Source organism: Dama dama, chromosome 23 (assembly GCF_033118175.1).
Source record: "Dama dama isolate Ldn47 chromosome 23, ASM3311817v1, whole genome shotgun sequence".
Lineage (NCBI taxonomy): Eukaryota > Metazoa > Chordata > Mammalia > Artiodactyla > Cervidae > Dama > Dama dama.
Genome location: NC_083703.1, coordinates 34190512 through 34213803, shown reverse-complemented (window position 1 = coordinate 34213803; position 23292 = coordinate 34190512). Strand labels below are relative to the sequence as shown.

General features: G+C 38.7%; 1 protein-coding gene across 5 annotated transcripts in view; it reads right to left on the bottom strand.

Annotated features, from left to right (window-relative positions):
- Window positions 1-23292, bottom strand: part of ARHGAP12 (Rho GTPase activating protein 12) — a 116196-nt gene that overhangs the window by 9476 nt on the left and 83428 nt on the right. For all 5 annotated transcript variants that reach the window (XM_061126332.1, XM_061126333.1, XM_061126334.1 and 2 more), the window contains 4 exons: window positions 18992-19053; window positions 11429-11510; window positions 5670-5771; window positions 2946-3044 (listed from right to left, as the gene is read on the bottom strand). In XM_061126332.1, coding sequence (XP_060982315.1) covers window positions 2946-3044; window positions 5670-5771; window positions 11429-11510; window positions 18992-19053 — 345 coding nt within the window. The remainder of the gene's footprint in view (window positions 1-2945; window positions 3045-5669; window positions 5772-11428; window positions 11511-18991; window positions 19054-23292) is intronic.

Sequence of the window (23292 nt, the reverse complement as noted above, 5' to 3'; positions counted from 1 at the left end):
AATAGTGACACTATCTTGCCTCAAGGGACAGTAATAATCATTTGATCAAGTGACAGTAATAACTGTTAGAAGGTCAGGCTATAACCTGTGGTGACAAATCAGGATGAGGCTACATTGTTGACAACAGGACAGACAAAGCTGACCTGCAGGGGCACCTTAACTGTTTCATAGCAACAGTCTTTTAAAACTGCACCTTGTGTCAACAGTTCATCATTACTGCCAGGCCCATGGATGTCAGGAATTGAAAGAAGTCCTAGAACTGATTTAAGCCTAACGGGGCTTCCCTGGTGGCTCAGACGGTAAAGCGTTTGCCTGCAACGTGGGAGACCCGGGTTTGATTGCTGGGTCGGGAAGATCCCCTGGAGAAGGAAATGGCAACCCACTCCAGTACTCTTGCCTGGAAAACCCCATGGACAGAGGAGCCTGGTAGGTTATGGTCCATGGGGTCGCAAAGAGTCGGACACGACTGAGTGACTTCACTCACAATGTCACTTTTACAGTTAAAAAGCAGACTGAATTCTCAAAGCTGAAAACACTGCTCTGCCTTTCACTCCACCAAGAATTTATTTTTGTGCACAGAATAAGCAAAATCTCCGACTTCTCCTTGGACCTCCAGCTGACCCAGCACATGCCCTGTCCTGACACACTGTCCAAAGGTATGTGGGTCTGTCTCCAGGTTCTTTATTCTGTTCCGCGGGTCTGTGTATCTGTCCCGTTATGGACAGGTAGCTTTATCAGGGCCTGATGAACGAAACAGCAAGTCTTCTTCAAGGGTGTCTTGCATATCCTTAGCCCTTTGCATTTCTAAATGAATTTGAGAACAAGCTTGTCAAGTTCTACCAGAAAACCTACTGGGATTCTGAAGGAGATCCAAATACCTCAAACCTAAACATTTATAGATCATTTGGAAGAATATTATATCTTTATATAACTGAATCTTTCAATCCATGAGCACGATATACTTCTCATTTAATTAAGATGTGTCAATGTCTCTCAGTGAAGTTTTGTATTTTTCCCTGAAGAAGTTTTGCCCATCTCTTGCCTTCAGTATCTTTTGTTACTCTGCAAACAGTATACATTTAAAATTTTTATAGTCAAAAATATAGTCCTCCCTTTTCAGCTGGCTTATTCCTTGAACCTGGATGCCTTAATTTAAAAAACAGCTTTCTCTGCAAGGCCTCCCTTGATCCCTCCACTAGTGTTAGCCTCTACAAAATCGGAATCTTTATACATTCACTATATTAACTGTTCAGCTGTCTGTCTTCAGTAATTTTCTGCCTTTGACTGTAAGCTCTATGCGTCTGGCGGCATGAGGCTACATCCCAGGGTATAAGACACTCACATGTCTGGTAAATGAACAGCAGCATCCTTGCTTTCAAAGGATAGTGAATGGATTGCTGTGACTAGAGCTGAAAGCCCATTCTGGGTAGAGTAAAAGGTATATCTGGACAGATAGACTGGGCTCAGGCTGTTGAACTTTAATACGAATCATATCAGGTTTCTGAGCAGGAGAGGATTATAAAAGTGACTTAGGAAGTTTCATACTGTAGTGGCTTTAAGAATGGATTGGTGTGGGATGGTGTGAGATGAAATAACGAAAACTGTTCAGGGGGTTACTCTTAGTATAAACATTTAAAGACCTGTCCATGGTTTCAGAAATAAACGAAAAGGGACAAGGTTCAGAAATTTCATACAGTATTACAGACTGCAAAGGAAGAATTCACAGCTAGACTGGTGAATAATTTACTTGAAGAATAAAAGCTGGAGGTGGAAGAGTTAAAAAAAAAATTCAGGTTGCAAATCTGGGTGTTCTAAATTAAGTGAATCACAAAATCTGGGAGCATAAAAGGATACTTGGAGACAATCCAGTCCAATCTATTTTTTTTTTTTTTTCAGTAGAAAAACTGAGACCCACAGAAAGAGAACACTTGGATATGATCACAAACCTTGTTAATAATGAAGCATTACCTACAAAGTCTCTGAGAGACATCTCAGTCTCTCCTAAAGCCAGTAATTCCCCAACATTCTTCTGTCTCCATTTAGTTTAAAATCATTATACTCCTAAGTATCTGCTTTCCTTTCATTTCTGTCACTGACACATGATCCTTAATCAGGAGCCATGTCCCCATATGCTGAGGGGGCAGGAATACAGTCTAAGAAAGTGCAGCTTCAAGTTGTTTATTACTGCTCTTACCAACTCAGCTTCAGAATATAAATATGAAGTTCTTTTGGGTATAATACATACGAGAAGAAATTTACCAGGAACACAAGGGTACTGTAAGTAGAAAAGTTTCTAGGAAAGACAAAGTGCGAATGACCAGACGACAGCTTCATTCATCTCACCAATTTGCTCAGTACCAGTTTCCACCAAACGGTGTGAGTTCCAGCACATCCAGCTGATGACAAGACGACAACAGAGTGGACTAGGCATAATGGCTGGCCCTGCCTCTGGAGCTAATTTCTTTTTGAACCAATGCCTCATGTGAGAGTTACGTGAAATCTACTGGTGGCAAACATCCTAAAAATGCGTATGTTAAATCACTCATCAGCCTCTAGTGGGCTCATGGCTCAGTCATGTCCAACTCTTTGCAACCCCATGGACTGCAGCCCGTCAGGTTCCTCTGTCCACAGGATTTCCCGCCAAGAACACTGGAGCAGGTTGCCATGCCCTCCTCCAGGGGAGCTTCCTGACCCAGCAATCGAACCCGCATCTCTTATGTCTCCTGCACTGCAAACGGATTCTTTACCGCTGAGCCAACGGGGAAGCCCCATCAGGCAGTAGGAATTGCTAAACTGATCACTATCAAATATGCATTTTCAAAAAGTATTTTTTCACACATAAATTGGAAACTAGATATACAATAAATAGCCAAAAAAAGGGAAGAAAGATTAAACAGCTCTAAGGTAAAAAAAAAAAAACAAAAAACCCTAAGTCAAACACATACCTGATTACTGATTGTACTACTGAGAACTTTAAACCAATCATTGATAACAGTGTCATTGTCAGACTGAATCAGCAATTCGGTTCCTTGACGGGTTTTCAGCTTTAAAGACGGAAAAAATATACATATATATATATATGAGTGCTTTCAATCAAGTAAATGGATTTAATTCAGTCTACTAAACCACCAGCAGAAGATGAGATGCCATATATTATATTAATGGTGATGTAAGATCACAGATTCCACAGTGATGCCATTATCCTTTATTTTAGTATAAAATAATACTGAATTATTTTACAAAACATGATGTTTTTCTCACAATAGATTCTCAATGAAAAGCTAATAATTTAGGATACCAAACTATCATACAAACACCACAAAACCTGCTGAAATCTTATATATGTCATCATTAAAAACAAGTTCAAGTATCTAGGCTATGCATTTTAAATGAGAATTGAAATATAATTTGTAAAGAAATAAAACCTATGATAGTTTTAAATAAACTTGAGAAATTTTTTCTCTCTGGTTAAAAGAAATAAATGTAGACAGAGAATAAAGAAGGGTTGGACTTTCAATATTTCCTACTTAGTATGAAAATATAATGACTTAGTACAGAGAGAGGGCACAGACAATAATTTTCACATCCCCTTCAGACAGAAACATTACTGAGCTATCATACCATGAACTAACTAAAGTAAGGATACTATGTATGATTCCATATGAATGTGATAATAAATTTACATATGACATCCTTGGTTCAACTGAAGAAGGATTTTTAATTAGCCATAGAGAGCATTCCTTCTATTTTCTGGCTGGTGAATGTTTGATTTCCTTTTTTCCCAGAGGAACATATGGTAATGCTTCTCAAACGACATTCTGAGATATATTCCTCCTGTAATAATGTTTTAAAAGGTATCCCTCAAAAAATAAGCAAAGGATTCATTATGTGATGTTAATTTAGAAAATACTGGACTGAGGAGATTTGAATAAGACTCTATCCTTTCAGACTTCTTGGAGTTTTGTTACTCCAGGGTGCACTCTGGTTTTCTAACAGAGGAATAAAATACACACTATTTCCCAAATTTATTTGGCCATGGGACCCTCTTCATTCTGGAATGAAACAAGGCTACCTCAGGAAACAGTGACTTCCTTCCCTGAATTTCTTCCTAGAGAGCAGGCCAAGCAACCAATCAATAGTGAATATTCACCACATGTAAGATACTCTGTTCTGCTAGAGGTTCTCACTTAAAAATAGAATAGCATTGAAACATGTAAACTACCATATGTGAAACAGATCGCTAGTCCAGGTTTGATGCCTGAGACAGGGCACTCAGGGCCAGTGCACTGGGACGACCCTGAGGGATAAGATGGGGAGGGAGGTGGCAGGGGGGCTCAGGATGGGGGCCACATGCACACCTATGGCTGATTCATGTGAATGTACGGCAAAAACCACTACTGTAAAGTAATTAGCCTCCAATTAAAATAAATAATTTAAATTTTTTAAAAAATGAATGAAATAAAAGTTTTTGATACATGCTAAAAAAAATAAAAATAAGAAAAAAAGTAGTCTCTGCTTGAAAAATTTTTCTTCTTTTTGGATAATCTAGTGGGGAAATAATTTACAGAAGATGTTAACTCTAGCTACAGGAAAACAAGTGCTATTTTAAATGCATAAACTTGCAACATCTCTATTGTGGTTTCTCCTGAGTCTTGGAAGAGAGGAAACATTTGACAAGCAGAGACTAGCAGCCCTTGATACTGAAGGTAGATTCATCAGGAGTAAAAATCAACAGGACAGAAACTTAGGTTCCACTTGGGAAATGTCAACTCTTCCAATCCCCCTGAACAACAGGAGGAAAGGCCTGAGACAGGAGGCTCTAAAGAAAGGCTATTTGCAAAGCTGGTCTGAACACCCCCTGCTCTTCACACACGCAGTGTGACCATGGCTCCTCCACCAGCAGGTGGACCCTGAAGTTTTGGCCAGCCGCCTGGCTCGCTTTAAGACGCAGGACACACTGGTGTTTGACTCTTCATCCAGATCTCAAGAAGCCCTGGGGCTCCCACTCTGGCCCTCTGGGAACCCTGAACGTGAAGAAGCCCAGAGTCGCTCCACTGAACAAGGAGAGAGCCAGTGAGGAGCAGCCCGGCCAGCAGCGAGCAGCGAGCAGCGAGCACCGAGCCCGGACAGGGGAACTCGGCTGTTCAGCCCCACGCAAGCTGCTGGACGACTGAAGTCTGGTGACCAGACCCGGTTGAGGTCAGCACCACCATTCAGCTCCGGGCATCAGAACCATCACTCGGCTCTGTGCAGGCCAAAGTGAGCAAACAACGTGCGTCTTTTCTTGGGCTACTGAGTTTGGGGTGGTCTGTTAGGCAGCAATAAGTATGTGTTACTGTGGGGAGCTTTTTGTGACACTAGGAAGGCTTTAACTTACTTTTTAATATTGCATTTTGCGGGTAAAGGGAACCACACCTTTTATTGTTGTTGGGGAAATGCAAGACTTGGAACAAAGGCTTGTAATATAAAGTCTGAGATCTAATCACTCACGCAAATGAAGCTAGATCTTTACACCAGCTTTTTTGACTTAAAAGTCAAATACAAACTGACTTAATAACTAACTCTGCCTTAACTAGTCACACTGAAAGACAATTTCCCCAATAACTCAAACAGAACATAAAATTACTATGGTTAAGAATGAGGATTATACTTAGACAATAATTTATTACCTCAAATACATTCTTTTTGCTGGATTTATCCTTTGAAGCCATCTCAATGGTCGCTCCCTTAAGGTCCACCGTGAACTCTGGTTTGGACTGATTACTCCCAAACTTTGTTTCGGAAAAAAAGGAAAAACCTTTGTTATATTCATGTACATCCATGTATCCAAGAAGAATTAAGACCAATTTTGTATTATTAACAATAAACAAAACAGAGGGTTACCTCAAATTCTTCTCTTTTTATATCATAAAATAACAATTCCTACTTGAAAAATGTTTGTAAGACATGATTACATATAGTTCACTGAAAAGGAAACAAAATGGCTCAACCTCCATCATTATAAGGAAAATACAAAGTAAAGCCACGCTAAAATCTTTTTTCACCCATTAGTATAAAAACAACATCAAAAAGTTTGATGAAAAATTACATTGGTGAGGCTAGAGAGTAATAGGCCCTCATTTGCAAGTGGGCTATAAACCAGAATTCCTGGAGAGGAAAAATTGCTAATGCTATATTTTCAAATTTATAAACTCATGTATACTGTGGCTGAGCAATTCTATTTTTTGGAATTCATTCTAAACTATCCATAATTATGTAAAATGACATGTTCAAAAGGTCTATTCTTATATACATATAAATAACATCTGGCAGATAACCAAGTTCTTTTCCACTGAAAAAACATTCTCTAAACCTGATTCTGTACTTTCAAAGGTTATTTCCTTATCGACTCTTTATGTTGTCAACAACTAACAATAACTTGTAAAGACAAAATCCTGAGCCCCATGTTCTTTTATTCAGCCTTTGTTGGAAATAAAAGCTGGAGCCAGATGCTCTAAAGCCTCAGCAATTGAAAGAGGAACGGTGAACAGATCAGGAAGACAGTGGACATGGGTGGTTTGAGAAGAAGCAGCATTTAGTTGGCTATTATATTTTGTTAACCAGATGAGGAAAAGGTTAGTAAGCAGCAGAAAAATGTATGTTAAATATAGACCTACTCTATATATTGCCATCATTAACTTAAATTTCTGTCTCATCTATTAACTAAGAATAGAAAATAGCATTCCTATGTTACTGTAGGATTTGGGGGTTTAAAAAATCCTTACAGGCTGATGAATTGTAATCTTCAAGTTCATAAAGATTTGTTATAGAAACTCTCACTTGCTAAAATATTATCAAATTCTATTTGTCACTGGAAATGAATCTTACCCACCAATCTTGTGATAACTTACTCACTATTCGTAACATCAATGACAACATTTGTAATTTCACTTTTAATAAATGCTTCAACTTCATCTGTTCCCTTTTACTACGTCTTTTCAGTTGGTCTTAAATACTATAGGTGACATAACTAAACAAAACTCAAGGTATTATATGGGATTTACTAGTGGAATCAAAACAAAATTCACACTATTTCATGGAAATAGTGGAACAATTAAAAAAATCACAAAACAAATTTTAACAATTCCACAGAGCCTCTGCCTTCTTCATACCTTTTGTCATTCAAGAAACATTAAAATTAATTCACATTGTAATTTAAAAATCACTGCAATTAAATTACAAAGCTATGATGGGCACAGATAACTTTCTGAGCAAATCTGATATATTTCGAAAGTTATAAAACTTAAATGGATACATTTAACAAAATGATAAAAATTAAATATAGTTTAACTTGTCATCATGACACGCTTGCTAGATAATGAGTTATAAGCCAAGATATAAATAACCAACCAAATAAGTTATAGTAACCAAATACAATGACATGACAAGGAATGCTATAAAAATGCTCTACTGTGAAAAAAAAAATGCTCTACTGTGGTCAGCAAAATTTTATGTTTGCTATCCATTATTTCTCAAAATCCAGTCCTGCTTTTCTCTACTGTAATCATCGCCCCAATGCATTCATGGCAAAGAAAACAGAACTACTGTGGCAAGGAACATGCAACAAGAACACATACAGTGACAGCGGAAACAGGATCAGATTTTACATATGCGACAGCAGGCCGGCGGCGGACAGAGATTTTCCAGGAAGAAAGCAGCGAGAGCAGGAGCTCAGACACTGAGCCCTGCTGGCAGAATGACTTGATGGGAAAAGGGAAGAAAATGACGATGTCATTACAGTGCACAATGGCAAAATGACATACAAGAGAAAACCATAATGGAACCAGGCAGGACAAAAATACAACTCTGCAAGCAGACACAACACAGGCAAAGCTACATCTCCAAAATATTTTCCAAAAGCCCTAGAATTTATCTCAGGGTATTTTCTGACTTTGTTATTCTATCAATTTATGCTTATCTTTGAGATGAATGCTTTTTTACAACTTACTTTGAACAGACTTGTCCTCCCTTATATTCACAAGGGAAGACTCAGTGGGTAATAGAGAGGAGTCGTACAGCCCCTCCTCACAAAGCCTTGCACCTCCTCCCTGTGGCCGGCGGGGCCACGTACTCTGGTTCCTGTCTAAGCTCTCTCTGAGGAGAGGCCCTGCCCTCCAGCTCGCCTCCCCTTACTCAGGGACTGTGGCTCTCCACCAGAGGCAAGGCTGTCACCCAGGGACACCTGGTGAGTTCCGGAGCCGAGCTGGAGGCGGAGGTGTTGCCATCACCCGCTGAACAAATAAGGTGAAAGGAGGTAAGAAAAGGGCAAGTATAATTTAAGTTACTGATCTAACAACTCCGGGGACAACTAATACTTTCCAGGAAACAAGTGACGTCTACCCATTCCAAAGGAGAAGGAGAGGCTGGCTGGATTCTGGATGATGCGGCACTGGTGTAAAATTATCTTACAGACAGCATGTGCACATTTCATTTGCTCCATCTTAACTACCCATGAAATTACAAATAAATATAAAGCATGAAAGGTTTTCTTAAAAACAGAGGTTCAAATAGTATGGATGGTTTTGCTCAGCATCCCATCCATGCGTATATGCCCAGGAGTGAGTGTAAGATCTGAATTGGCTATTCCTTCCAGGGGATCTCAGTAGAGGTTTTTGCACTTAGTGTGAAACTAATCTGTAAAGAATCATACGTTTCCAACATAGCCCTGGAACAAACCATTTGAGGCCAACTGAAGGAAAAATCATGTCTTCCAACAGCAAAGGGAAAAAACTGACTCTGCCAGAGACTGACTCCTGACAGCATCTTTCTAAGTTACACTCAAAGGAAATTTTCACTGGAGGTGATTCTTGTCTTTTTGGCTTATATGCCAGCCTCAGGTAAGACATGATTTCACTGTATAAACAGGACACATTTTACTTGTGATAGATCTAGCTGGTGACTGAATAGAGAAACAAAGCTAGGAGTCTTTCAAATCCTTTGTGAACAATCCTAATTACAGAGTTAATTAAAAAGCATCTTGCATATTTTTAATATTCATGAGTGGTATATATACCAAAATATATTACATACACTTACACTTTTTTTATTTGAATAATCTTATTTGCTTTTATTTAGGCTTAAATTAGTTTCAATTCCCTTATTATGTGTTACATATGGGAAGAAAAAGCAAGATGGTTTGAGGTTTTTCAGTTAGCCATACAATAAAAATTAAGAATTGACTGCATAATCAAGCATTTTATCATATGCCACATGTTTAGTTTTTAAGACTATAAAACAGTGTGATGACTATGTTTTGTCAAATTATATCAATCTGAAATGATTATCATAATGTATTACTGACAATATATTAATAAAATTTCATTTAAAGGCAAAAACTCAAATAGTGAATCTCTAAAGTTAAATGCTATTAAGAATTTCACAATTTCAAAATTGGTGAGCTCAGTGAATTTTAAGTGATGTTTCTGCTATTACCACATGGTAATGCAGTAACCCAACTTGAGATGATGAACAGAAATACCCTATGCCCTCCGCTGGCACTAGTTTTAATCATGAGTTCTGATTTATGTAAAGTCTTCAAGAGACCTTCTTAAAATGCAACCATTAGTCTATACTAACCGTTCTGTGCTGGCGTATTCACTTAACATCCCCTAATTAGAAAAAAAATTCACTTTCTTTAAGTCACAGTGGCACCAGTGGTAAAGAAACTGCCTGCCAATGCAGGAGACATAAGAGACATGGGTTCGATCCCGGTGTAGGGAAGATCTCCTGGAGAAGGAAATGGCGACCCACTCCAGTACACTTACCTAGAGAATCCCATGGACAGAGGAGTTTGGTGGGCTACAGTCCATAGGGTTGCAAAGAGTCTGACACAACTGAAGCAACTTAGCAGCACGGACATATCTGCCTACCTCAATGATGCCTCACTTACCAGTGATCTAGGTACTTGTTTTATTTGTATATACTACAACCTGCAATCTTTAAGGATTGATAACTATCAAATAAATGATCATTATCCAACTTTCTTCAGTAACTTTTTTATTACTTTAATCTCTAATTGCTTCTCCATTGCTTTCATTCACTTCCTTCACTCAATTTCAAATAAAAGTTGAGCCACAAGCAGAAAGAATAAATAACTACATCATCTTCTAGAAATGCGTGAATATAACAGAAAAGTACCACATGCTTCACCTCAGGTGACAAAGGAAAAATAATTATCAATTTACTTTAAGACAAGTCAAACAAAAATTTCAATCTTTTAATGTGGATAAGCAATCACAGGTCAGTTTCACTCTACTGGCAGACCAGAGAGCAAATCAAAGCAAAAGAGAAGAAATATTGCAGACAGCTCCTATCTGCACTCAATCCAACAGTTTTGGAGGTTATTGCATCACAGTGTTTGAGGACTCGCATGCTCTGTGACACTCCTGGCTCTGAACAATGTTACATGACTGTAAAGGTATGTGACTAAAATTTGCTTTGATTTTACAAATGGATTTCTCTTTTATCAAAGGTAAGGCCAACAGGTCCTAGTCATTTTAAAGCAACTCAGTAATTTTAAGAAATATTCATTAAGGTAGAATATAAAGCAGACGAAAGACAATAGCTTAATTTCATTTTTAAATCTTTCTGGAAATACCCAGAACATGGACTCTGGAGCCAAAATGATACCCAGATCTGCCATTCTAAGACTTTGAGCGAGTCACTGACTTTAGCTCTAAGACTTTAGCTCTAAGACTTTGAGCGAGTCACTGAACTGTTTCACACCTCATTTTCTCATCTCCAACAGGGAGGGGATGACAAACAGCACTCTCCCAGAGTTAAGAGAATAATACATATATATATATACATGTATATATATATATACACACATATATACACACACACACAACACACACACACACCCCATCCTCTATACTTAGAACAGTATCTCATACATTTTCAGCATTTAAAAAATGTTAACCTATTATGATATGTCACAAATTATAATTTTTGGTATTTATATTATAAATAACCGAGAATTAACAGTAGTAAATACTCAAATATACAAACAGCTTCAAAGTCCCACAAGTAATGGTGACATTTCGTTTTCTTCTGAAAGCTGGCTCATATCATATATAGACATTGAAATCTGACTAGTATCCAAGGGTCAGGTCACAAATCAAGGTGGGGCTTGCCACATGACTGCTTATTTTCTGACTAAATAAATACCTGAAAGAGTAAAAGTCAGGATTTTAATAATACGAGTCAACTTTTCTAAGTGGCCCTTTTCTTTCTCTTATGAGTCAAAATGCATCTTTAACTAAGAAAGCCTCCTTTATTTGCACAGGAGCGGTAGTTAGAAGGACTCTGGAATACCTTATGAAATTCAACTGCAATACCGTCCATATAATTTAAATGTGTAAAGCCTCCAAAGAAAAGAAATACTTACCCAACTTGTGCTACTTCCTTGGGTTTTGGTGAAGAGTAAAGATGAACCCTGCAAAACGGCCCAGGAAGACAACCAGTTCTTTCTGCAATGAAAAGATGGCCAATAAGAACTGCATATCCTGCTTTTCCAGTCAAACCTAAAAAATTAAAATCTACTTCACTGATATTAATGTGGTCCACAATTTATACTCATTACTGACATTCTTACTGTTTTTATTGGGGATATAATTCAAATGGAAACTACAATCCTTTTATATCCCCAAAGCAAATGAAGTAAATTAGAGATACAGATTATCAGAATAACTACCCATCTAATCATGTTCACATGACAGTAATCTAGCAAGCACATCTGTGACCAAGGACACTAATTCAAAATCATATGAACGGAATGCTACATTTGGCAAGAATTCTTATTCACAATCAAACAGTAGACAAACAGGATTATCTTAACCTGACTCACTGTAGATTGTTTTGTATGTCTTAGTTATCATCCTTCCCCTAATGAGGCTGCACTAGGTAAGCACTAGACAGTAGGTACATTCTAAATTCCATGCTGAATGATCATCACTAAGGTTACTAAAGCGAGACATTCAAAAACTTTTCTAAATTACAAAATCAACACACATACGCTATCAAAATTCTGAGCACAGAAATGTATAAAGGAAAGGCCTCATTTCTTCTCTTTCAATCCCTATACTAAAGGTAAAAATGTTTACCTTTTAGGCGACTTAATTGCTGGCAGGCTAAAATGAACATCAAATATATCTTCCACAGGAATTTAAGGCTTGCCTTATAGCCAAACATATGGTATGTTTTGTGAAAACGTTATAGACACTCCTAAGGTTTATTCTCCATTTGCAGAATGTAGAATTTAGAATCTATCAATTAGACCTACTTTATTATTTTACAACTTTTTACATCTATCTGACCTTGAAAAGTAAAATAAAGTTTACTCCCACAGAGTCTCTATTTTTCCTTTTCTTTCCTATTTTGCTAATAGTCATTATGCTACTTACTTGGACTATTTCTAATTAGGTTTTCACTGTGAGTTGATCCATAGGGCTTTATCATTTTAAAGATGTTAGTGATTCCCCTTAGTTGAAATGATCTACTTTCTCTATGGAAAGGGATAGTCTCATATTCCTTTGATATGCTTTTGTGCTTAATTTTCTAAACCATTTCTCAGATGTCTCTTTTAAGAATGCGCTGGATTTTGCTTTGTGCTTCACTCTGAGCACGTTTTTCTTTCAATGAGCAACATATTTTGGAAGGATTTATTTTCATTTCGAAATTTATTTTATACTCAATCTTATATTTCTTTAGATAGTATCTACTAACCTCTCTGAAAAATGCTAAAATATATTTCCACTTCAACTATACTTCTACTTTAAATAAGCTTTTTGAGTTAATTTTCAAAATCAGACAAACTGTGGAATGTATCAGTTCAGTTCAATTCAGTCGCTCAGTTGTGTCCGACGCTTTGCGACCCCATGAATAGCAGCACGCCAGGCCTCCCTGTCCATCACAAACTCCCGGAGTTTACCCAAGCTCATGTCCATCGAGTTGGTGATGCCATCCAGCCATCTCGTCCTCTGTTGTCCCCTTCTCCTCCTGCCCCCAATCCCTCCCAGCATTAGGGTCTTTCTCAATGAGTTAAGTCTTTGCATGCGGTGGCCAGACTATTGGAGTTTCAGCTTCAGCATCAGTCCTTCCAACGAACACCCAGGACTGATCTCCTTTAGGATGGACTGGTTGGATCTCCTTGCAGTCCAAGGGACTCTCAAGAGTCTTCTCCAACACCACAGTTCAAAAGCATCAATTCTTCGGCGCTCAGCTTTCTTCACAGTCCAACTCTCACATCCATACATGACCACTGGAAAAACCATAGCCTTGACTAGATGGACCTTTGTTGGCAAAGTAATGTCTCTGCTTTTTAATATGCTATCTAGGTTGTATATCTCAGGATAAATAATGGATATTTGAATACTGAGTGAATGATAGTTCCCTTGAGGTCTGTGTGACTGAACTGCAGGCAGAAATTAGTCATGTTTTTTTCATGGAACCAATTTTTTTCCCCTAAAAAAACAACTTTCTGTGATACACTGTGATTATTTAAACTTGACTATTTGGCAGGTAGACATTATCTCAAAAATGGATGAAGTGAGTCTGTCATTTCAAGGAAAATAAATGATAGTATATGTTGACAATAACAAATTAAAGCTGTCAAACAGAAAGCAGAATTTTGGAAAACTCAGCACTTGTGCCACGTTAAGGTTGACAATATTCCAAAACTTAGTGACTTTGACAATGATAATACTGATTTGTGATTCTTTGATATCATAAAATAAAATGTGCCAACATTTGAAAAATCAGCAACCTTCATAAACTGGTATTTTCCAAATGACCTACAAGATGCTACAAAATTATGCACAGGTAAAAGATTCATGCAAAATGCAACATAGACCCATGGATTTTAACATAACTGAGTATGAAAAAGTCAGTCTCTCCCAAAAGGAAGTTTCCATAAGCCTCTGATCCTTATCCATCAGAGAGCAGACAGAATGAAAACCACAGTCACAGAAAACTAACCAAACTGACCAAATGGACCACAGCCTTATCTAACTCAATGAAACTATGAGCCATGCCGTATAGGGCCACCCAAGACAGAAAGGTCATGGTGGAGAATTCTGACAAAACATGGTCCACTGGAGAAGGAAATGGCAACCACTTCAGTATTCTTGCCTTGAGAACCCCATGAACAGTATGGAAAGGCAAAAAGGATACGACACTGAAAGATGAATTTCTCAGGTCAGTAGGTGCCCAATATGCTACTGGAGAAAAGTGGAGAAATAACTCCAGAAAGAATAAGAGATGCAGCCAAAGCAAAAACAGTGCCCAGTTCTGGATGTGACTGGTGATGGAAGTAAAGTACGAAGCTGTAAAGAACAATACTGCATAGGAACCAGGAATGTTAGGTCCATGAATCAAGGTAAATTAGAAGTGGTCAAACAGGAGATGGCAAGAGTGAACATCGACATTTTAGGAATCAGTGAACTAAAAATGGACTGGAATGGACAAATTTAATTCAGATGACCATTATATCTATTACTCTGGGTAAGAATTCCTTAGAAGAGATGGAGAAGCCATCAAAGTCAACAAAAGGGTCCAAAATGCAGTACCAAGGTGCAATTTGAAGAATGACAGAATGACCTCTGTTCTTTTCCAAGGCAAACAATTCAATATCACAGTAATCCGAGTCTATGCCCCAACCAGTAATGCTGAAGAAGCTGAAGTTGAATGGTTCTATGAGGACCTATAAGAACTTCTAGAACTAACTCCGAAAAAAGATGCCCTTTTCATCATAGTAGACTGAAATGAAAAAGTGGGAAGTCAAGAGATACCTGGAGTAACAGGTAAATTTGGCCTTGGAGTACAAAATGAAGCAGGGCAAAGGCTAACAGAGTTTTGCCAAGAGAATGCACTGGTAGCAAACACCCTCCTCCAACAACACAAGACTCTACACATGGACATCACCAGATGGTCAATACCGAAATCAGATTGATTATATTTGCAGCCAAAGATGGAGAAGTTCTACACAGTCAGCAAAGAAAAGACTGGGAACTGACTGTGGCTGAGATCATGAACTGCTTATTCCCAAATTCAGACTTAAATTGAAGTAGGGAAAACCATTAGACCATTCAGATATGGCCTAAATCAAATGCCTTACGATTATACAGTGGAAATGACAAATAGATTCAAGAGATTAGATCTGATAGACAGAGTGCCTGAAGAACTATGGACGGAGGTTCGTGACACCGTACAGGAGGCAGGGATCAAAACCATCTCTAAGAAAAAAAATGCAAAAAGGCAAAATGGTTGTCTGAGGAGGCCTTACAAATAGCTGGAAAAAGAAGGGAAGCTACAGGCAAAGGATAAAAGGAAAGACATGCATTTAAATGCAGAGTTCCAAAGAATAGCAGAGAGAGATAAGAAAGCCTTCCTCAGTGATCAATGCAAAGAAATGGAGAAAAACAGTAGAATGGGAAAGACTGGAGATCTCTTCAAGAAAATTAGAGATACCAAGGGAACATTTCATGCAAAGATGGGAACAACAAAGAACAGAAACAGTATGCTGTTAAAGTGCTGCACTCAATATGCTAGCCAATTTGGAAAACTCAGAAGCGGCCACAGGACTGGAAAAGGTCAGTTTTCATTCCAATCCCAAAGAAAGACAATGCCAAAGAATGTTCAACTACCACACAGTTGCACTCATCTCACACACTAGCAAAGTAATGCTCAAAATTCTCCAAGGCAGGCTTTAACAGTACACGAATTGTGAACTTCCATATGTTCAAGTTGGATTTAGAAAAGGCAGAGGAACCAGAGACCAAATTGCCAACATCCGTTGGATCATAGAAAAAGCAAGAGACTTCCGGAAAAAAAAAAAAATCTACTTCTGTTTCATTGATTATGCCAAAGCCTTTGACTGTGTAGATCACAATAAATTGTGGAAGATTCTTCAAGAGATGGGAATACCAGACCACCTGACCTGCCTCCTGAGAAATCTGTATGCAGGTCAAGAAGCAACAGTTAAAATCGAAGATGGAACAACAGACTGGTTCCAAACTGGGAAAGGAGTACGTCAAGGCTGTATACTGTCACCCTGCTTATTTAACTTCTATGCAGAGTACATCATGCGAATGCTGAGCTGGAGGAAGCACAGGCTGGAATCAAGATTGTTGAGAGAAATATCAATAACCTCAGATACACTGATGACACAGTCTTTATGGCAGAAAGCAAAGAAGAACTAAAAAACCTCTTGATGAACATGAAAGAGGAGTGAAAAAGCTGGCTTAAAACTCAACATTCAGAAAACAAAGATCATGGCATCCAATCCCATCATTTCATGGCAATTACATGGGGAAACAATGGAAACAGTGAGAGAGGTTAATCTGGGGGGCTACAAAAGCACTGCAGATGGTCACTGCAGCCATGAAATTAAGACATTTGCTCCTTGGAAGAAAAGCTATGAGCAACCTAGACAACATATTAAAAAGCAGAGACATTACTTTGCTGACAAAGATTCATCTAGTCAAAGCTATGGTTTTTCCAGGAGTCATGTACGGATCTGAGAGTTGGACTATAAGGAAAGCTGAGCACCGAAGAATTGATGCTTTTGAACTGCAGTGTTGGAGAAGACTCTTGAGAGTCCCTTGGACTGCAAGGAGATCCAACCAGTCAGTCCTAAAGGAAATCAGTTCTGAATATTCACTGGAGGGACTAATGCTGAAGCTGAGAAACTCTTATACTTTGGCCACCTGATGCGAAGAACTGACTCCTTGGAAAAGACCCCGATGCTGGGAAAGATTGAAGGCAGGAGGAGAAGGGGACGACAGAGGATGAGATGGTTGGATGGCATCACTGACTCAATGGACATGAGTCTGAGCAAGCTCTGGGAGTTGGTGACGGACAGGGCATGCTACAGTCCATGGGGTCACAAAGAGTCAAGACACAACTGAATGACTGAACAACAAAATATGAATAAATTTGAATATAATGAAATAGATGTACTCTTAGGAAAAGTATTCTAAAAGAAGTAGAAAATCCAAAAGACTATCATGAGAAAAATGACAACAAAAACAGAGAAAGTGGCCAAAGACCTACTTGCACTACTTATTTCCGAAAGGAAAAAAGATCCAATTCACTGACTTCCACCAAAGAACAGCTTAAGGAATAGACAACTGCAGTACTTGTAAAAGTTATTTCAGAGTACTGAAGAGACAAACTTCCAAGTACAAAAATCTGACAAAAACAGTTCAATTAAAGCAAATCTAAAAACCTTGACCACAATTTTTTTTTTACATGTGAATTTTAAACTCTTTCTTAAACAGACTGACACTTTGGCTATAAAACCACAGCATTTCAACAGTTTTTTTTTTAATCGGAGAAAGTGTAACTTAAAAAAAGCTAATTTCCTAAATTCATTACCCAAAAAATCAACAACCCAGACTTTCCCAGTGGTACAATAGATAAAAATCTGCCTGCCAATGCAGAGGACACAGGTTCGATCCCTGGCCTGCGAAGATTCCACAGCAGCGGAGCAACTAAGCTCATGTGCCACAACTACTGAGCCTGCGCTCCACAATTAGAGAAGCCATTGCCATGAGAAGCTTGCTCACTGCAACCAGACAGTAGTTCCCTCTTGCTGCAGCTAGAGAAGGCCTGCACAGCAACAAAGACCCAGTGCAGCCAAAATTAATTAAAAAAAAAAAAAAAAAACCCCAACAACCCAAGAGAAAAAGAGTCAAAGAATATAAACTGATAATTCAACAACAAAGAAATACATATGGTTTGTGACACTCTACCCCATTAAAAGAAATGCAAATAAAAATACAATTTCTCTCTAATCTCCAGTAGCAAAGATCAAAGAGTCTGACAACATATTGAACTGGCAAAGGTGCAGAGAAAACCCAGGCTCCTGGAGTTGGGACTGACTGAGGACCTTGAGGCATAATCTGAAATTGTATCATCGTGACCACTGCATATGGCTTAGCAACTCCACTTTTATAAAATTTATTCTACAGGCATATCTACATACTCACAAAATGAGCTGTGCAAGACACTGAGTGTAATACTGTTTTTAATAGCAAAAGATGTAAAAGTCCTGTCTACAGCCATACCACTCTGAACGCCCCTGATCTTGTCTGATCTCGGAAGCTAAGCAGGGTCGGGCCTGGTTAGTACTTGGATGGGAGATGTAAAAGTCCTAAATGTTTACCAATAGACAGGCACATACTTGCAAATAACAATTAAATAAACTATGATACAGCCATATAACATATAACTATGGGCTTTCCAGGTGGCTCCGGGGAAACAAAGAATCTGCCTGCCAATGCAGGAGTTCCATCCGTGGGGTGGGAAGAGCCCCTGAAGGAAAAAAAGGCAACCCAACCCAGTATTCTTGCCTGACAAATCCATGGACAGAGGAGCCTGGCAGGCTACAGTCCACAGGGTTGCAAAAGAGTCAGACACAACTGAGCAACTAAACATCAACATGCAGCAGTTAAGAACAACGTACCAATTGTACACGCAATGAAACAGAACCATCTCCAAGATAAACTGTTAAAAGACTGTTAAAAGTAATCTATGCATATATAAATATATTTATTTTCTTCCTATGGAGGAAAACAGTACATCTCACTAGACCTAACTGGTTGCCTCTGGGAAAGGAAAACTGATGGCTGGTGACTGGCTTTTGACTATTCTGTGTATCTTTGTATTTTGCCATGTGCATTTATTACTTATTGAAAAAAAAATTTTAATAAAGCTAATGGTTGCTCAGAATCGTCTGCCTTATCACCTCTGAATTTAACCTTACCCTAAGAAACGTGTCAAGATAAAGAAAATTTTTGCTACACTTCCTAACAATCTTTTATATATATATAATTAGAAAATACATTTGAATTGCTTTGAAACTGTTAATCACTTCTACTAGAATATAATTTATATACAGTTTTTATTTATATCAGTCAGATAAAACATCATTAATGATTTGTGTACTTACCGAACCTTTTTTCCATTTTCAGTAATTTTTGTTACATTTAATAATCCATATTTCTCTTGACCCTATGATATGGAACAGAGGTATTACTGTTTATACATCATTCATATAGGCAATGAGGTCTAAATTCTTACATACAACTGAATCAAAATGATCTGGTACTCTAATATTAGCTTAAAAGAAAAGATTAGTCAGTAGTAATATGTTTAGTTGTACAATATGTTAAAAATACAATTTTCTAACACTTCTGTAAAGTTATTTCCAGTTAAAAAAGTTATTTTCAGTTGTTTTTATAGTTAAGCAGTCATAAGGTAAAGTCAAACTAGATTTCCATATGAACGCTACAAGTCAGCACTGGAAAAGTGATTTATGACTTTCTGTTCAAAGCAAAGGATACAATGCTATAAGGATAAATATCACAGAAAAGGAATTATTTATTTTGCTGTCACTGTACAACAGTATAGTCTGAAAATTAAGATACCCACTTTGTCAGAATGTAAAAATAACCAGGTGGAACAAATGCAGTGACTGTATTTAATAAATTACTTAAAGTAACTGGTACTCTGCATAGAATTGGCCTTAATGTGGCATAAAGAATTCACTACATGCTTCATTAAACATACGGTGAACTAGGCTCGAGACTAACTACATCTATTAGTCAGCGGATGTAAAAACCAGTTACACAGCTTTACCATCACACCCTAGGAAGGCAAAAGCCGCTATGCTCAAGTTAAATGTTATCTTAACATCCTTCCAGGTGGGACTGAAGAAGCGCTTCTCACTCCTCTAGCCGTCTATATTCAAATCAATTTAACCAAAATGAGTGAATGCCTACAGCAATCATCAGCATTAGTGAGCACTGTTAAGCACAAGACAAAGCAGTCAATTTCATTTCAACTAAAACACACACACAATATACACACGCAGGGAAAAGACTCCCGATTCAGAATTTATTTCTAACTATTTAACTCACACCTCAGCTATGTTCTCAATGTACTTTAATTAGGAAAAACAACCACATTTTTCTTGTACAGGATATAAATACTGAATATTTTCTCACTAATGTCTAAAAGATACTGCTTGCCTGGTCTAATAAGAAAAACTCAAATCTATAGACAAAGCTGACAAACTTCTATTATTCACTTTTGGTTAACTGGGAACTTGGGAAATATCCATACTGTTGCAATTTTTTCCACAAAGCATAAGGTTGGCTCGCCTTAGATATGCAAGTCTGATTCTTTTCGTTAAGAACTCTCTGTTGCCTCTCAATAAAAACATCAATTACACAGTTAAAAACATGCACAGGACATTAAGAACATTCCCAATTTACTATCAAAAGCAGAGAAGGGGGGAAAAAAACCTTTCAATGATCCAGAAACTAAGTAACGTTTATCTGAAAGGATGGGCCCTGGTTGTGTAAGCACAGGAGCAGGAATAAGCCTACTAAAAACACCAAAGCTGGGACAGAGTGGGAGAAAAAGCAGAGACAGGACGGAAATGCCAGCATCAATAAGGGAAGAAAAATGGAAGGGACAGCAGCAGTGACAGACGGCCAGAGCCTGAGGGATGAAGAGACACTCTGGATCAGGGATTCTCACCTGAGCTGTGAATGGACCGATACTGCACAAAACCATGCATATACAGACCTCGTTCAAGGGCAGGGCCCAGAGTACCCAGGAAATTCTCACAGGGACCAAGACTCAAGCACTAACGCTCTAAGGAGCAAGCTCTCCAACGTGAACCTAAGAACAAAATCTGCCACATTCAAAGCGTAGAGGTGCAAAGCAATGACCACAGCAATGAGAAGTGCAGTGAGAAAGGCACATCTAACTCCACCTGTGAGGAAGGAAGGGCGTCAGAGTCGCTTCCTAGAGACTGAGGACCAGGAGGAGCCGGAGGGAAACAAGGGCTGGGGATGACAGACGGGTGAGCGCACCGAGGCCAAAGGAGCGTCAGCTGCAAGAGCCTTAAGTTCCCTCAACGTACTGAGGTGGAGAACAGCAGGAAACAAAGGCCGTGGGGAGAATGGAGGAGAGGCAGGTGACAACGGACTCAAGTGGACCACTCCTAGTTACTACCGTAAGTGATGCTGCAGGCCTGGACCAGGGCAGTAGCTGTGAGCGAGTGAAAGTGAAAGTCGCTCAGTTGTGTCTGACTCTTTGCGACCCCATGGACTGTAGCCCATCAGGCTCCTCTGTCCATGGAATTCTCCAGGCAAGAATACTGGAGTGGGTTGCCATTCCCTTCTCCAGTGAGGGAGTGAAGAGGGGCCAAATATGAGAGTGATTCAGAAGACAGAGTTGACAGGGATAGGAAGAGGGAAGAGCTGGGAATCTCCCAAGCTTGAGCAGCTAGGTAGAGGGGAGTCCCCTCAGCAGCAAGAACACTCTTTGTTTTTTGGTATTTTTTTTCACTTTTTGGCAGCAACAAGCAGCATGTGGGATTTTAATTCCCTGACCAAGGACTGAATCTGTCCCTCCTGCATTGGATGCATGGGGTCTTAACCACTGGACCACCAGGCACTCTCTAGAGGAGCTTTCCCAACCCCTCAAGCAGGAGCTCCTCCACCTTCCGACCTATGACTACGGCCCCTAGTTCGCCTACTGTGCTGCACTTACCGCAAAGCACTATTACATATAATTTCCTCACCCTCTATCAGGCTGTACGCTGGAACTAGATCGGCTGTGCTCAGCGCTGTATGACAGCGCCCAGCACAGTGGCCAGCAGGAACCTGGGGCTCAATATATATTTACTGAAGTAATTAACCCACAAAGTAGCTATGTGCTGCGGCCAAAAAATGAAATTAAATTTAATAAAAGAGGGCATTAAGAAAACAAATATAAGAGAAGGTCAGTGATGGAAGGTCAGTAATTAACCAACAAAGTAGCTGTGCTATCACACTGCTAAGAAATGTAAGAGAGGGACTTCCCTGAGTCCAGTGGTTAAGAATTCGCCTGCCAACTCAGGGCATACAGGTTAGACTCCTGGTCCAGGAAGACCCCCACGTGCCACAGAGCAATCAGGAAAGATCCCACATGCCGAAATGCAGATCCCACATGCCACGACGGTAGGAGCCAGTACACCTAGAGCCTGTGCTCCGAAACAAGAGAAGCCACCACAATGGGAAGCTGGTGCACGGTGCACCGCAACTAGAGAAAACCCATGCAGAGCAACAAAGACCCAGGGCAGCTAAAAACAAACAAACAATTCCCCTCTTCCACTGCAGGGGGTGTGGGTTTGATCCCTGGTCAGGAAGTTAAGATCCTGCATGCAGTGTGCTACAGCCAAAAAATAAAATTAAATAAATAAAAGAAGGCATTAAAAAAAGAAATATAAGAGAAGGTCAGTGATGGACAAAAGAAAGCTTTAGCTCTTAAACACTGAAGTTCTACATCTGACATAAAAGTGATGGGCAGGAGGATACAGGTTTGACTATTCAGGTGTGAGCTTTGGGGGAAGGAATTCAGACAGATTTTTATTTCATACTATTTGGTGTACTTTTCTCCACTTAGGATCAAAGTCCATCAATGTTTTTGTGTAGCTTACTAAAATAACTTCATAAAAACTTTGCTAAGTCCTCTAAAAACTGTCCATACTCACACACGAATATTTCTTAGTCTGAATATGCTGACACTCCAAAGGAAATTTCAAGTTGAAAATAAGCAGGAATGTTTTAATAAAAACTAGCAAAATTGGTTAAGGTTGAACTAAAAAGACTGTAATAAGATTTTCTTATCCTAATAAGGCAAGAAAACAATAAAATATTTGTTCCATTGAGTAATCTGGGAAAACTTCCACAGGTTCGTAACCACTTTGCAGGCTCCAGAATTTCTAACTGATTTTTGCATTCATTTAGTAAAGTAAGCATTTCCCAATTTTGGGTAATAACTGTTAATATCAAAATCAATAGCTCCCAATAAAACCTTTATCTTCAGTTAATCATCTTATAATAATGTAATAAAAAGATTCTTTCTACACAGAGGAAGAATATAATGTCAAAAAAGAATCACTGTGATGAAACTTCCAGGACAGGTAAATTCATACAGATCTTCAAACTAGAGCTTACTTGGGGGAGGGGAGAAGGGGCAGGGAAATGTACAGTGACTGCTTGATGGGTAGGGATCTCCTGATGAAAGCATCCTAAAACTAGGAGCATATTGTAAATACACTAAAGCCACTGAATTACAAACTTTAAAATAGTTAATGACTAATTTTATGTTAAGTGAGTTTCACCTCGATTAAAAAAATGTTTAAAGAACCAGTTTTATTAAAAAAAAATTAATGTCTAAATCATGTTCAATGGA